This window comes from Sceloporus undulatus, chromosome 8 (assembly GCF_019175285.1).
Source record: "Sceloporus undulatus isolate JIND9_A2432 ecotype Alabama chromosome 8, SceUnd_v1.1, whole genome shotgun sequence".
Taxonomy (NCBI): domain Eukaryota; kingdom Metazoa; phylum Chordata; class Lepidosauria; order Squamata; family Phrynosomatidae; genus Sceloporus; species Sceloporus undulatus.
In genome coordinates this window covers 11,786,321-11,803,966 of record NC_056529.1, presented here as the reverse complement: position 1 = coordinate 11,803,966, position 17,646 = coordinate 11,786,321, and the positions used below count along the sequence as shown (strand labels likewise).

Below are 17,646 nucleotides of genomic sequence, written 5' to 3'. Positions count from 1 at the left end.
CTATAAGGACAAATGCGGTAAAATGTGTTCCCGTAACGTTCTCGGAACGCTTTACATTTTCTAATGCGATAATATCCGTTCCCATAACGTTACATCTTGAAACGTTTTGGGAACAGAATAGAAACGTTTCAGGCACTGATGCGATAACCTTATCTTACACCAGTCCATTTTGCCATACATTTTTATATTTTGGTTTACAGATGAGTAATATATATATATATGTATTGTTCAAGTTCATCTTTATAGTTCAAGTATATATATATATATATATAGTGCAAGTTCATCTTTATTAGTCATAGACAAATAATCTATATCTATCTATCTATCCATCTAGATATGTGTTTTGTTTGTGCTGGCCTGTGATTGTAACAAGATGAACTTGAAATATATATATGTATGTATGTATGTATGTATGTCACTCCATATTCCCTAGGGTTAGGGACACATATGGAAAAACCACAAATAACAAAAAACCGCCTCTCTAGGAATCTCTAGGACCTCCACTGCAACTCAGTGGTCAATGCCTGACCAACACTGACCATAGAGCTGCACTGGAGGGGCCACAAAGACCTAGCAGTGTCCCTCTAGATCTTTCAGTGCAACTCTATGGTTAACATCCAACATTGACCATAGAGTTGCGCTGGGGGAGCAACAAAGGCCTAGCGGAGCGGTCTCTCTAGGAATAACCTCTATGCCTCTCAGTGCGACTTTGAGTTCAAAGTTGACCATAGAGTCGCGCTGGAGGACCTAGGTATTCCTAGAGCGGACATAGGCAACTAATCCGTGAATAATCAAACCCGCAAATGTGAAAGGCGCAAATATGGAGGGAGGAGAGTGTATATATCTATATGTAAAGAGGTTTCCGATGGCCCTGAGTGTTGGAGAGGCCTGCTTTGCCTTGCTCCCTCCTCCTCCTTCCTGTCAGGTGCCTCTGAAGGAGGGAAGGAGGCGGAGGAGGAGCTCCAGGGGAAGCGGTGCCTCCCTCCTCCTTCCCAGAGTTCCGAGGAAGGGAGGAAGGGGGCCAGGCTAACGGAAAGCCTGGGCTGCCATCGCCGTCGTAGTCTGTGGCTGCCAGAGGAGGAGGAGGAGGAGGAGAAGAGGAGGCTGAGGCCCAGCATGCGAGTGTGAGATGCCTCCCTCAGCGGCGGAGGATCCTTCCTGGGACCGGGAGGCTTCATCATCCTCATCCTCATCTTCTCCGACTTGGGCTCCCTTCGCTCAGTGGATGCGGCTCCGGAGCCCACGCTTCGCCCTCCACAAACATTTCTATAGGACTCAGGCGCCTTGCTGAGGAGGAGAAACCACAGCACCCCTCCCTTTGCTTTTTGTGGGAAGAATATCGCTCCCTTCCTTTAATTTCTTTCCCAATTAAACCTCTCTCTTTGCCCCCCAAAACTCTAAAAGCCAAAGGCGGCCCCTCCATTTTGTGAAGGAGAAAAGAAGGGAGGCGCCATGGAGGAGGCAGCCTCCTCCTTATCCTCCTCCTCCTCTTCCTCCGGCCGAGCCGCCCACTTGGGCCGCCTGAGGGACGAGCAAAACAAGGTAAAGCGGGGGACGAGCAAGACAAGAAGCCGCTCTGGGCCTCCTTCTGGGGCTCTGTTTGTCAGCCTTGGGGTTTTGTTTCTTTATTGGCTCCGAAACACACTGCGCTTCAGCTGCCTGCGCAATGAACTCTGGGAAGTGTAGTTCCTCGTGAGGCTGCCTCCTCAGAGAGCTCTGGGGCCGCGATCATAAACTACACTCCATCGTCGCAGCTTTATTTCCGGCTTTGATTCCTTTGTCCTCTCTAGGAATCTGCAGGTCCTCCAGCACAACTCTATGGTCGACCTCTGCCAGAGGTTGGCCATAGGATCATCCTGGAGGAGCTACAAAGCCTAGAGAGGTGTTTTCTTCAGGAGCTTCTAGGTTCTCCAGTGCAACTCTATGGTCAGCATCTGCCAGAAATTGATCATAGAATCACCCTGGAGGACCTACAAATGCCTAGAGAGGTGTTTTCTCCAGGAGCTTCTAGCTTCCGCAGCGCAGCTCTATGGTCAAGTTCTGGCAAGAGTTGCGCTGGAGGACTTAGAGATTCCTAGAGAGAGCGCATTAATCAAAACCACGATCGAACCTGGAAAAAGTCAAAGCTGCAAATGCGGAGGAGCAAAGTGTAAAGGGTGCAACCTTGATAAATCTTTATTTGGATGATCTCCATGGGATTTAAATGGCACTTGCTCCCAGTTAAAAAGTTTTCCATAGGCTGCTATCCTGTCTAAAGATAACGTGGGAGTAAATCTCACAGACCTCAGTGGGACTGACGCTGAAGAAGACATACTTCATGTGCTGAATGTGTATTATTTTTCTATTTAACATTTATTATTATTATTATTATTATTATTATTATTATTATTATTATTATTATTATCTGTTGCTTTAGCAGGCATGGTATGTGTACTCCTCCCGTAACAAGGATTTCCCTCTTGTAACAAGTGTGCTTCTATTAAGATAAACTGTAGTTAAGAGCACCTTCGAATGTCCCCTCCAAAATAGGCTGCTATCCTGGGCAACTCTATAGAAATCAATGGGCGCACAATTGTTTATTTCACATTAATACTACCATGATAGCCTTGGCTGAAGAGCAGGGTATAAATAATAATAATAATAATAATAATAATAATAATGTTTGCTCTCAGGAGTTCAAGGCGATAAACAGGGTGAGGCAGAAGTCACTTGACAGTGACCAATGCTGAACATCAATTGGGATAACATATCCATCTATGTATTAATTGATTTTGCTACTAATGTAACTATTTTTAAATTCAAATTACAGATTTATATTATTTTAATTAATAAATACACCCAACCATGAAGTGATTCCTCCCCCCCCCCCAATATCTTCTTCACAAGAACCCTGTAAATGAGAGTTGCTTGTCAGATGGTCCAGCATCGTGGCTGAGCAGAGATTTGAACCTAGGTCTGCTTGGTTGAATAAGAGACTTGAGCTGCTGTAAAACAATGGATAGGATGGGACTGTAGATCTCTGTTTCTATTCTTTCTTTCTAACTGGTGAAAAATGTTTTGAGTGCACATGTTCAGAAGCATTAACACAGAATGCAGTACAGTAGTTGCCCCATCAACTATGGAGTACTTGTTGTAATCACAATTGGCTGTTGCCAGTCACGGGTCTGATATCTAGTGCAGACCTGTGCATGGTGTAAAAGTTACATTCCCTAGTAATTACAGTGTGCCTGCGCCATACACAGGCTCGCCATACATGGATTTGAGGTTACATGGATGGTGAACCCTAATATGGTGAATGGGGTGCACACCTATGGCTTCATGAACGAGATTTGCCTCTTGCAGGGGTTGGGTCTGGAAAGGATCCCCTACGTAAGGCAAGGGTACACTGTATATGTGGCATTTTAGTCTTACAGGCTGTGCATATTGGCAGTAAGTGCCGGCTTGGGGGCGGCATGGGGGCGTGGTGTTTAGATGATGCATGTCCCAATGTCACCCAAACCAACGTTACACTGCCCACCTGACCCCATGGCAGGCAGTGGTATGGTGCTCCTTTGGTGCAATGTTCATGCGCTGCATGCTAAAAGGAGTAAGGAAAAGTGACATGGCAGGGACAAGGGCACCCTTTTTCCGGGACAAAAAGAAGCGGCATTTTGTTGCTTTTTGGTCCAGAAAAACACCAGATCAAGGCCATGGCATGAGGTTGTTTGCAGTCTCAAACTGGCGCTCAAAGGGGCGACGGCAAGCCATTCCTTCGGGACGGTCTGTTTTGCCCCTTAGTTGAGAACACAGTGGGCCCTTGTAGACACTGGGATTTGGTTCCAGGACCCCCATGAATACCAAAATCTGTGGATGGTCTTTAAATATAATGGCATAGTAAGAAGGTTTGCTCTTTGGAAATCATATATGTTTTGAATATTTAAGGGTGCTTGAATCTGTGGATAAAGAAGCCATGGATACAGAGGGCCGACTATACATAGGCTTTGTTATTTCATCCATCAACTTGTTTGTTGTTGTTTGTCTTCAAGTCATTTCCGACTTATGGTGACCCTAATACGAATTTATCATGGGCTTTTCTTGGCAAGTTTCTTCCGAGGGGGTTTGCCAGTGCCATCCTCTGAGAGAGTGTGACTTGCCCAGGGTCACCCAGTGGGTTTACATGGCCTGGCTGGGATTTGAACTGTGGTCTCCAGGGTCATAGTCCAATGCTCAAACGACTACACCACACTTCTACTGCCATCCATAAACTTATTGTACCTTTAGCCAGTGTTTAGGTAATAACATACATTATCTTTATCCTCCTGTAGTTTGTTCTGAGTATCACTGATACTTGTGCATGTTGTTCATATCATATGACACAAGTTAGGGATTTACGACTTACCTTGTTTAACCTATGTGATTTTACCTATAGTTTTAAAAAGTTAAATCCCCTCCCCCTTTTCATTTCATGTTTGTTGCTGCATGGAATGAGGAAAGTATTGTAGCTTTAGTGTTGCCTTATTGACGTGTTGTAAAAGAGAATGACAAAACGTCTTTTTGCAAGTTAGGGGCAAATAGTGACCTTGGTTGAGACACAAGGACCTTAATAGTACTGTTTTCCAGAATATTATAGCTAGGAAAGTGAAATGTGCAACAGATGTTTTAGCAGTGAATTTGCCCACATATATGCTGAAAGGCTAGGTCCATTTGATAGCTGATTTTACCCAGTGATTCTTAACTATAGGGCCAGTGTTGCATGGTGGTTGATAGTGACTACCCTTTAATAAAGGGGTGAGAATTATGTCAACCTCCAGATGTTATTGTCCTGAAATTTCCATCAGTCCTTGCCAGCATAGCCTCTAGTGAGGGACTGGTTGCATAATTCCCAGCCCTGCTTAGTACATCATAATCGGGTGATGATGGAGTTGTGTTGTTAGGCCAGATTCTGTATGACTTCCATAGACAGCACATTCTGGAACTGGTGACGGTGCTGAAACAAAAGGAGGGTATCAAAATGCTTGGAAGAATTCTGAGGTTTGTGGAAGTATGAAATAACCTTTTTTAACCCACAGGGCAACAGTGTGAAGAAGATTAGCATGCTCACGAAGCACAGAACGTTGAACCTGAGTAGGAACAAGAAGAACCGAAACAGTGCATGCCTGTGAATGTAAGAGAATGCCACAAAGTATTTGGCAGGAGGAAATGGTTGGCCAGCTGGAACCTCCTCATGTTAGACATTGAGGATGTAGTCCAACTTTTAGTTGGAGGAGGCACATATTTCTCTAGGTCTCATTTCTCTAGGACTGGCAGAGCTGCAAGATGAGGATATTCTGACTTGTTTTCAGGCTGTGCAGAGTGAATGTCTTGTAATTGTGGATTACTGTTGGCAGCTGATGTATGGACCATTGGGAGGAAATGCTAGAATCAAAAAGGCAAAAAATCAGGGAGAAATGGTGCACATGGTTTTTTTGTAGAGGGGCATTTTTGTGCTCATACATTCAGTGGCAGTGGAGTGGAGGAGCGCCACTTGGGCATTCGCATGACTATAACTTGTGCATAGACCTGGCTCCCATAATCTCAATATCGTAAACTACTGAAGATGTGGGTTATACTGGTGACTAAGTATGAAAGAGTAAAAGACTCATGTTATATTTCCATTACATTCCCAGAGGAATGTATACATTGGGGCATAATGTCTATGCAATACCTGTGTATCCTTGCCCACGGTTTGAAAAGAGCAGAGTAAGCATTCTATATATGGAGGGTCTGATTTTCCGCAGGATGGAATTTGAGTTTGTGGGACTTGTCATAACTTTCCAGGGAGTAAATAGATGTTAGGTCAGGTGGAAAGAGAAAAAAGCAGCCAGAATAATAGTACAGGCCGTTGGTATGGAGCCTTCTGCTGGGTATATTCTATACTTCTAGCCTTCCATTTTTCTGCTCTCAACCAGCAGTGGTGGTATATAGGAACAGAACATGCCAATGCTTGATCGGAACAAGTTGCTTTAAGTCACTCTTTGGATAGTTGCTTCCCCCTCCTGCACGATGGCATGGTTTTCTTTGCAGAAAGTTTAATTTAGTTAACACAGAGGAAATAGCCTTATTCTCAGATTTACTTTCAGACATTTTGTGCTGCATCCTCAACTTATACAAGTAACTGTGAGGAACTGAAACTAAATGTGATTAGAGGCAGATTTCAGTTTAATTTTGGAGCTCTAAAATAGCCAGTGCTTTGTTTTGTCGTAGTTAGAGTATTAGAGTACGTATATATAATTATTAATATAATTATATTAATAATATAAATATAAATAATTATATATTATAAATAATATAAATATTAGAGTATATAGAGTATACAGCGCTTTATAAATAAAGGTTAATAATAATAATAATAATTAACAACAATAGTACAATGCGCTGGAGTTTGGTTTCAGGACTCCCCGTGGATACCAAAATTTGTGGATGTTCAAGTCCCATAAAATATATTGGATAATATTGGATAGAAATGGTGGGTTTCTTATATAAAATGTCAAAATCATGGTTTGCTTTTCAGAATTTATATTCATTTTTAATATACTCAGTCTGTGGATGCTTGAATCCGTGGATAAGGGATCCATGGATATGGAAGGCTGACTGTAGTAGGATACAATATCCAAAGTTGATGAGATAACTAACTTGAGTTGGAACTGAATTCATGCATCTATGCAAACTGGCCTTTTCGGTTTAAGATAACAAGAATATAAGCCCGATGTTAAAAAAACATTGTCTCACTCATAAGCCTAATGCTTATGGCTACAAGCTTAAAAAATATTACCAGGGCATAAAACAAACAAAGCAAAATAAAAATTAGTGTTCAAGGTGTCGGTTTTGCCTATAATATCTGTCATGTTGCAAACAATAAAATTAAGGTAATGTTGCAAACCTAACTCTTAATTAAATTGGACCACAATAACAAGAACTGCATGAGATGTCCTGCCCTCAAGTGATAGCTAAAGCTGTGCTTCCTGAGGAAAGGCAGTTTGCTCTGGGCTTGCCTCAGGCTCTGTATAAGGCAGGAGTGGGCAGAGGTAGATTGGCAGCTTTCTGACTGGGGCATAATCTTTGTTCTTGAGGAAATAAGATTTGCAAAATGGTGCTCAGATGAAATTTATCTGGGGCGACGGTGCAGGAACTGCACAGAATATGTTAGGAAACCAAATGTGCTAGCTGCAGAACGTTACGTGATCTGTAGTTTGGTGTCTGGATTGGCCGATAAAAGTCCAAAATTCAAATAACAGCAGTTTTTCTAAAACTGAAATCTGTGCATTATTTTGTATCCAGGGAATGAAAAGTTTACAGCTACAAAAAAGATACCAGATGTTACCTTAGAGTGTTCCTTTATGATTTTCAGTTGTTTTTATACCTGTTTTAATACACCATATCGAATGTTTTTGTCAACTATATACAGTCCTCTCTCCATTCTTGCGGTCTTTGGACTTGCGTCACTTGCTTATGCGCGAGGGACAAACGGAGGGAGAATGAATGGGGTGTGTGGCCGCAGTGCCCACCTGCGCACCCCCACGCACCCGTGCCTATATTCAAGCTAATGGGGCTTGGATATATGCGAAACTCCATTTTTGTGAGGGGGGCTGCCGCTGAAGGGATCCCCGCGAAAAAGGAGAGGCGCGACGGTAGTTGGAGAAGGGATATCAGCCCAATTTTGAATTTTGATAAAGATGGAGCTGAGAGTCTTGTATTATTTAAAACTTTGGGGGGGGGCTTGGTAGTGTCATTTTCACTTGTTTGTATAATTTCTTTGTACACTCACAATATAAATAAATAAATAAACAAACAAACAATATATCTTTGAGTTTTACATTTGCTGGTTAAGATTCCATCAAACTTTGTGAACAAACAGCTGTTGGTGCTGCTTATGGTTATTGAATTTCATTATGTTTTGCCTAATTTGTCTTTAGTAGAAACTGTTTAGTATGTTGAATAAAACAAAAAACAGATACTGAAAAGCAGAAATCTGTGGGCCTTTCCCAGTAAATCAGTAAGAGTTTTTGACTAATTATTGTTTAATAATATTGATTAAAAAAACTTTTAAGGTGAGACAGATGGGTGTAGATTTGTATGTGAGAAGGCTTGTATGTGAATAGACATACGTATGTAGGAATGACTTTGGGTAGTGAAAGCATTCCTGAGTACTATTTAAATACAGGTACCTGTACAGGCCAGAAAAAAATGAAGCATGAAAACTGGGAAGTGGGTATTTTAGGAAGCCATTCAACCTATTTAAAAAGTGAATTGCTGTACCTGGAGGTTTCAGGGAGAAGCAGTTCTTCCTGCCTCTTTGGCTAGAAAAAGGACAGTTTTTTTTGGGGGGGGGGTTCTATCATAAATTGTAGAGTTGGAAGAGACCGCAAGGGCCATCCAGGCCAACCCCCTGCCATGCAGGAAATCCAAATCAAGGCATCCCTGACAGATGGCCATCCAGCCTCTGTTTAAAGACCTCCAAGGAAGGAGACTCCACTACACTCCAAGGGAGTTTGTTCCACTGTCGGACAGCCCTTACTGTCAGGAAGTTCTTCCTAATGTTGAGGTGGAATCTCTTTTCCTGCAGCTTGCATCCATTGCTCAGGGTCCTGTTCTCTGGAGCAGCAGAAAACAAGCTTGCCCCCTCCTCAATATGACATCCCTTCAAATATTTAAACAGGGCTATCATATCACCTCTTAACCTTCTCTTCTCCAGGCTAAACATCCCCAGCTCCCTAAGTCGTTCCTCATAGGACATGGTTTCCAGACCCTGCACCATTTTAGTTGCCCTCCTTTGGACATGCTCCAGTTTATCAATATAGATGCCAAAGGCTGCAAAACCATCCATAGGGCCTTATGTGGCCCTAGGGTTGCATTTTGCCCTCCCCTGATTTATATTCAAAGATGAGGTGTACATCTTTCAAAACAAAATAAAAATAATAGACAATGAATAAAAGCAACAGAATTGGTTCGGTCTATGTTTCACTTTAAAGTTCTGTAAAAAAACCCTCAGAAACACAGATAAGCTATTTTTGTGTTACTTCTTTTAAATCAAATCACTTCAAAATCACTTAATGAAAGGTTCCCCATATGTTTGCTGCTGCACCATCTGGGCCGTTTTCAGGTCATTACAATCTGTTGTGTAAATAAGTGCCTTAATATGTAGCAAGCGGGCTCGGTTTTCTCTGAAATGTTAAAGTCATAGAGGCAAATAAAACCTGATTCAAACTTTAAATCTCAAGAGTGAAAATGGCCCCATAACATCTCCACTGGAGTTGCTTCACTACCACATGCTTTTGATTTGTAGGCCAATGTATGAATGGATTGCACAGGAAAATGTAATGCTTGAGGCTATGTATAATAACATATAATTTCTCTTTGTGGTCATCTTGCATTGCTCATACATGTAATTATCTCAGGCAACATCAACACTCACAAATGTGTGATCTAGCTCTTTGAACAGAAGCCAGAATAGAACAAGAGCTGAGGAACCATGATCCTCCGGATGTTGTTGGTACAGCTAATATGTCCACTGATGAGGTGCTAGCTCCTGCAAGAGAACAATAAAATTACGTTATTGTTTCAGGATAAATGTTCCACTAAATTACCTGTTTTGGTGATACGGGTTGAGGTCTCCTTCCAAAATCTGAAATATTACAAAAACCAAAAGTTTTTTCGTGGGAGGCTGAAGTAGTGAAACCGTTGCTATCAGATGGGTTAGTGAATTTTGTTTCATGCACAAAACTGTATAAAATACTATATAAAATTACCTTCAGGGTACACAGTATCTCTCATTTGCACATGAGGAAAGATTTAAAACGTCCTTTGTCATTTTTGAATGAAACAGAGGTTTCATTTGAGTAACCCTCCATTAGAATAATAGAGTTGGAAGAGACCACAAGGGCCATCCAGTCCAACCCCCTGCCATGCAGGAAATCCAAATCAAAGCATCCCTGACAGATGGCCATCCAGCCTCTGTTAAAAGACCTCCAAGGAAGGAGACTCCACTACACTCCGAGGAAGGAGTGTGTTCCACTGTCGGACAGCCTTTACTGTCAGGACGTTCTTCCTAAGTGGAATCTCTTTTGCTGTAGCTTGCATCCATTGTTCCGGATCCTGTTCTCTGGAGCAGCAGAAAAGCTTGCTCCCTCCTCAATATGACAGCCCTTCAAATATTTAAGCAGGGCTATCATATCACCCCTTAACCTTCTCTTCTCCAGGCTAAACATCCCCAGCTCCCTAAGTCGTTCCCCATAGGGCATGGCTTCCAGACACTTCATCATTTTAGTCGCTCTCCTTTGGACACGCTCCAGTTTCTCCACATCCTTTTTAAATTGTGGTGCCCAGAACTGGATGCAATATTCCAGGTGGGGCCTGACCAGAGAAGAATATAGTGGCACTATTACTTCCCTTGATCTAGACACTATACTTTTATTGATGCAGCCTAAAATTGCACTGGCCTTTTTAGCAGCTGTGTCGCACTGTTGACTCATGTTCAACTTGTGGTCTACTTGGACTCCCAGATTCCTTTTGCATGTACAGTAGTTTCATTCAGCCAAGTGTCCCATAATCCTATATCTGTGCATTTCATTTTTCTGTCCTAAGTGCAGTACCTTACATTTCTCCGTGTTGAATTTCATTTTGTTAGCTTTGGCCCAGCTTTCTAGTCTATTCAGAATAGCAAAACATCTTCATGCAGATTATTTAGTTTACACAAACAGGATTATATAATGGTTTCAGGTATACCTCAGTTAGCAAAGTAGATGCCTTCCTGGGCAATACTACTATAACATAAAATTTGGTATCAAAGATAGAAATATCAGGGAAGGAATAGGGATAGGTTCCTGAACCCCAGAGAGAAAAGCAGTTCAGTATGTATCAGCAAACTTTTAATTCAAAAAATAACCATATGCACATGTGAAACAAAACAACCCCATCAGGTAAGGCTTGCATAAATAAACAAAAAGATTTTGAACCTTGATTTTGCTATTTTATACAAGAGACACCATTGTAGTGTGCCACTGTTTTTAATGGGACTTGAATGTCCATGGATTTGGCATCCATAGAGGATCCTGGAACCAATTTCCAGTGGATACCAAGGGCCCACTGTATTATACCTTTAAATGTTTTTGTTTAGTTTTTGTTACTATATTTGTTTCCTTCACCTGTGCAAGAAATTTTCTGTCGGTGCAATCCTGTATATAGTTGTACATGCCTTCATTTACCAAAGGAATTTAAGGGGATTTAATGGCAGTTCTAAATGTTGGCTTTCTATTAAGAAGTGGAAGCGTTTAAATGTTTAATATAGAGATAATTCAAGGTTAAACAGCCTCAAATTACTCTCCTATTTGCTCACATTCGGATAACTTTTCAAGTGGTAAATAATACTCTTAAGCACTTAACTGTGCTTCACATCTTCAAAGACATTAATTAATAATAATTTCCATGAGTTGGAGACGAAATTGCCTCCTCTTCCCATTTTACAGATGAAGAAGTTTACACTGAGTGCTTGTCCTTTGCTTGTCAATGTTAAAGTTAGATCAGGATTTCCAGAAAATGGTTAAAGCTGCAGTTGCAACTAAGAGTGGGTTGTGTTGAACTAAGTAGCATTTACTTTTACTTTTGGGTAATCATGCTTAGAATTGACTTACTGATCTTCTTTTCTCAAGGAGGTTGAGATGTTTAATGCATATTGATACTGCCGACCAAAAATATATATTTCAGAATATCTCCGTAAAGTTGGTGTATTTCCATGTTTAGAGACCCTTATTGGTAAATTTCATTCATTTTTCATTTTATTAATGAAATTCATTTTCCTATTTTGCAAAGCAGTTTACTCCAGATAATTTCAAAAATACAGATATAAGAAACAGCATTTAAAAAGGTGTAATTGGTGGAGCAACAGCTGAAAATGACATGTTTTCATATTCTAATTCTAATGGAAGTTTTAATTCTAATTAATAAACAAGTTGTTTAATTGAAGGAAAGTCAAGTACTGGAAATGAAGAATGCCTTTTACATTCCCTTTTTTCTCTCGATGGGATACCTCTTTGAGCGTCCAGCTAGGTAGAAATGATGATAATAATATAAAGTTGATGAATTATTGAGTTAGAAGTCCATCATCTCATATCAATTCTGGGTAACAGTTCTGTATTCTCTAGGATTAATTTACCTTCGAAGGTTGAAGTCTTATGCGTATTTGGAATCTCAGTTTTAGAAAGGTTGAGAGCATTCTATTAAGCTCAATGAATTAGGTTTATTGAATTCCAGCTCTAACTTCAAAAGCTGGTGCATTGTTTCACACTTTCCATTTCTGCCTAAGAGAAAATAATTGCCATATGCACCTCCTTTCACATATTGAGACTTCGGGTTCGGAGAACTGAAACAGCATTCAGGCGTCTGCACTTAGCTCTTGAAAATCTACACGTATAAAATGTTACTGTTACTTTATATGTGTTCATTTGCTTATTATGTATTGGTGGGGATTTCTAGGATGATGCCCCCTTGTGGCCCCGACATAATATAAATACAGATAAAATGAGAAGGACCTCTTCAAAGCACTTGGCGCATCGTCTTTAAGTGTATGGAAGCGTTTAGACAATCGGGAGAAATAATTAAATACGGTATCAGTAGTTTATTGTTGACCCACAAAAGTGATGCTTGTCTCATTTCACTGGAAGATTCAAATGCATTTCTGTATGCACACTCTATTACAAGTCAAAAACCAACTTGACGGCAAACAATAACAACAACTTGATGAAAAAGTATTATGGTTGCTGCAAGCGACATTTAATTACACTTTTAAAATACTATCCAAATGAAGTAGTGATAAACAGTATGAGTTCAGATGTATATGGTTATGCCCAGAGGTGGGGAAAAGTCAGGTTTTGTTTTGTTGCAGGCATGATGCTTATCCAGGGTTTATTTCTCTTTTCCATAGCTGAAAATTATATCTGAAAAACTAGAGTATGACGTAAAACCATGGTTTGCATTGGAAGCCATGGTTTGCATTACCCATGTGCTACGTACCATCATTGCCAAGCAAACTTTCATACTTCTCTAACGTAATTCCCAGTCAGTACTTTAAGTTGGTCATTGCATTAAACAAATCTCTGCTCTGTTACTCACTTATTTCTATTGTTATGATCATTGTATTCATATTCAATAGAGGACTCAAAGTGGCCTGCAACTTATTAAAATCAGTACCGATTAGAAATGCTACCAAAAACATCAGTAAAAAGTATAAATGATAGACATTATTTTTTTTAAAAAATCAGTAAAACAATCTGTAAAATTAAAGCCCGTTACAATTAATAAAAAAACCATATAAACTCAACAGAACAGTGAAGCCCACCATTAAAATCCCATCAATTTCTACAAGCCTGACAGAATAAGTGTGTTTTTTTAAATGTGAAGTTGAAGACTTTCATAGTTTTTTGTGGGTTTTTCAGGCTATGTAGCTATGTTTTGGGTGTTCAGAGACTTCAGGGGCCACAGATGTTGGGGCCAGAATATATTTCCCTTTCCCCCCTTCATTAGAATATAGACAAAATGCATTGGTGTTGATGATTTTTGTCTGAGAAGCTAAGGGTTGATTAAAACTTAGGTCCATGTGCTTTTTTCTACTGATGGCCCATTTCTGCCCAAGAAGAAGAAAAAAATACCCAAAGAGAGGAAAAAGCATATGCTTCCAATTTACATATTTACTAATTAAAAAAAGCTTCCTGGAAACATTAAGCAGACTATCTTGGGTAACCTTTAACATTGCAGCTAATGGATATCGCCTGGAAATTTTCATAGAAGGTCTTCTAAATAATGTAAATGATTATGAATATGTAACTAGTTAATATGCAGCTACGAAAGGATTATCATGTAGAGGTTAATGAACACACTGCACTTCACGGTTTGCAGGGCTTTTGCTTTTTGTGCCTTTAGCTCACTTCATGCTTGGAAAGTCATGCATTGGGAATGGGAAGTTTCCTGTTGAGCTCTTTCTTCCTCTCACATCTAGAAAGGGGGCATTTGAACTGGAACTTTCTTAAATGGTTTCATAAACATTTTTGTCATTCATTCTCCTCCTTCCCGCAGTATTATGGCCATTCCTTAATAATAATGTCACAATGGGAGGATTTCTGTAGCACATCCATGTTCCTTTCCTTACTTCAGTCCTTCAGGTAGGTGTCATAGTGTTATTCCATATTGTAGAAGGGATTGCTGAAGAGGAATGGTTTTTCCCTCTTTGCTGTCTTCCTGACTTTTTGATTTTGACTAATTCATGATTCTCAGTAAGATGTGGTACATATGTGCCCTCAAGTTGCCTGTCAATTTGTAGTGACACCATGAATTCATAGGGTTTTCTTAGGAAAGGAATACTCAGAAGTGATTTTCCAGTTCTTTTCTTCTCGCAATAGCACCTGATATTCATTGACAGTTTCCCTTCTAAAAAAGCCAGGGCTGACGCTTAGCTCCAGGCCATTTGATGACTTTAGAGTAATTATACATAATATTGTACTTGGTAAACTTGGTTACTGCACCATAGATTATTTGCAAACCAGAATTACAACAGTGAATTACTATTATTTGCCCAGTTTAGATAGTAATTGCCATCAATCAGGTAAGGTCCACAGCCTCAATCTGTTCATTTGATATCTGAACTAAGGCTACATAGTGTTCACAGCTGTAGTGACATTCGAACCACCAGCCTTTGGATTATAAGAGGGTCCTTATTCCCCCAGCAACATTGTTCCAGTGTTTCCAGCAGATCTTATCTCCACTTGATTATTCCTGTTGGAGGTAATAGATTACTATCTCATTCTTCCAGGCTTTTATTATCAGTTAATCTGTATAAGGAACTTTGATTTAGAAGGGGCGGGAATACTGTATACAGTGGTGCCTCGGGTTACGAAAATAATTCGTTCCGCGGCCGCTTTCGTAACCCGAAAAGCCTTCGTAAGCCGAAAACCCATAGGCGCTAATGGGGAAAAAAGCCGCGGCTCTGCCGCGGCTCCATTTAAAACAGCGCCGGAGTTTTTTCGTAACCCGAAAAAACTTTCGTAACCCGAAACAATAAATCCCTATGGGATTTTTTCGTATCCTGAAAAATTCGTAACCTGGGTATTTCGTATCCCGAGGTACCACTGTACTCATGTATAAGTCAATAATTGATCTAAAAATCTGACTCGATTTATTCATGGGTCAATGTAAGTACTGGGTTTTAACGCTATATATAAAAAAAGGAATCATCCTTGTACAAATTCAGCTAATTTAGGTATAGTGTGCAACTAGTTGAAGAGAGCCTGCATGATGTAGTTGTTTGAGCATTGGACTATGAATCTGGAGACCATGGTTCAAATCCCTGCTTGTCTGTGGAAACCTACTGAGCCACCTTAGGCAAATCATACCCTCTCATCCTTAGAGGAAGGCAAAGGCAAACTCCTTTTAAACAAATCTTGCTAAGAAAGCCCTGTGATAAGTTTGCTTTAGGATGGCCATGAGTCAGAAATGACTTCAAGGCACACAACAACAAACACTAATTGAAGTCCTAAGAGTCCAAACTCTTCTGTTCCCAAAGCAAGGCTTGCTCAGAATGCAACACTTTTCAGAGTCTGCTCTGGAGCGTTTCCAAGTGTTCTGGGAAAGATTTTGAGATTTTGCACAAGAACATCATTGGTTAAAATGGTGATAGGCAATGTGTGCCCCTCCATATATTAAACTAGTGGCTGGGGTTGATGGCTGCTGGATCTGGACAGCTATGTGCCCCTCATCCATTGGGGTAGAGGGAGCATTGAAATTCCTGGAGTTGTGGTTAAGTCTCTGTTCCTGTGCAAAAGCTTCACATTTAGGATTTTCTGTCTTTTGCTTTCAACTTAACATTGGGAAGTACTTACTAGGCCTCCTAAAAAGTGACCGGGTGTTGGCTCTGCGGGTCGAAGAAGCAAGTCCATTGCGTGGTCAAACATGCAGCTTTATTCAAGGAAAGAGAATCCCCCCCCCATGATGGTAGTAATGGGGATGTTTGGGATCCATTTCACGAGGTTAAATGTCAATATGGATGTAGGTACACATTCCGGCATGCTTTGCCCTCCCATCACTTGCTATTGTTAAAGGAATATGCTGAGACATTATATACATTCTAGTTATTGCTCAAGGACTTTTCAGCATAGTTCATTACATGATAAAACGCTCACAGCCTGCATCTTCCCTGAAAGCAGCATTAATTTTATGTAGATAATTTATTTTCCAGGTACTGTAGGCACACTGTTTTGTATCTGGAAAATACTGTTTTGAGCATTATGTGAGGTGGGTGTGTGAGTTACAGACATTCAATATGCAGTGACTGAAAGACAAGCACAGCATTTGACTTCTTCACGTTATCCACAGTGTTGCATGAGCTTAACTGCAATCTTTGCAGGCTGTGCGTTTTTCCATTGTTTGTATTCATTTGCTGAATATCAGAAATGCTGTATACTTTTATCTGCAGTGGTGACCTTTCCCAAGGGAAATCTTTGGAGCTTTGTATTCCTTTTCAAGTGCTACAGCCCCTCCTATATTTAAAAAAAGGAATAGAGGAGTGTTTAGCACTGATGCTTTCCCTTACCATGGCAAGTCTCTTTTCTTCCATATCTTTATAGAGAAGGAGTCAGAAAGTTCTGTTTCCTAGACATTTTAGACTGCAACTACCACCATTTCTTACCCTTGACTCTGCTTTTTAAATGTGATGGGAGTTGCAGTCCAACACAACTGGTTGCCTAGTTGAAGTATAAAGACCAAAATGTAGAATAATTTCTTGTGGCCAGAATGTACTTTTCAGGATAAAGGTATTATTACGTTTTGGTAGCACAAATAGTGACACATAGCAATATTAATAATGAGGGATGATGGTTTTTATTTTCTCAAGGGGACGAGGGACAGTAACAAAGGTCCAAAACACACTGCAGAAATAATCCAATTTGAGACCACTTTAATTGTCCTGGTTCAATGCTAGGGAATTCTGGGAACTGTAGTTTTGTGAGACATTGTGAGAGAGCTCTGATGCCACAATAAACTACAATTTACCCTTCATATCCATTGTTTTTTTATCCACTGATTCAATAATCCACGGCTTGAAAATACAGGAATGCTAAAAAAGCAAACATTGATTTTGCTATTCTATATAAGGGATACCATTTTACTACACCATTGTATCTAATGGGACTTGAGCATCCATGGATTTTGGTATCCACAAAGGTCCTGGAACCAAACCTCAGTGGATGCCAAGGGCTCACTGTACAATTCCCAGGATTCCCTAGGACTGAACCAGGGCAGTTAAAGTGGTCTCAAACTGGATTATTTCTGTAGTGTGTTTTGGACCATTGTGGCCTTTTAATATGCTTCAGTACAAATAATACTGCTTTTCCTGGAAGGCTAATTTTGCATTATTTTGCTTGTGTGTGCATTTTGTCTTCAAAACTATGATCAGGGTGTACATTTTCTTAATTAATTACTTAATATTCTTACTTAATTCCTTAAAATTTGGTTGCACCAGAGAGTGAAACTGCAAATGAGATTAAAATTTAGGGATACATTGTTACAAAGGGGGAAAGTATTTATGGGGTCCAAAACACACGGCAGAAATAATCCAGTTTGAGACTGCTTTAAATGCCCTGACTCAAT

General features: G+C 40.3%; 1 protein-coding gene across 1 annotated transcript in view; it reads left to right on the top strand.

Moving 5' to 3' along the window:
• Window positions 1-985: 985 nt before the first annotated feature.
• URI1 (URI1 prefoldin like chaperone) overlaps window positions 986-17,646 on the top strand; it is a 45,519-nt gene continuing 28,858 nt past the window's right edge. The window contains exon 1 of the mRNA XM_042437335.1: window positions 986-1,542. Within this exon, the coding sequence (XP_042293269.1) occupies window positions 1,453-1,542 (90 nt within the window). The 5' untranslated portion in view covers window positions 986-1,452. The remainder of the gene's footprint in view (window positions 1,543-17,646) is intronic.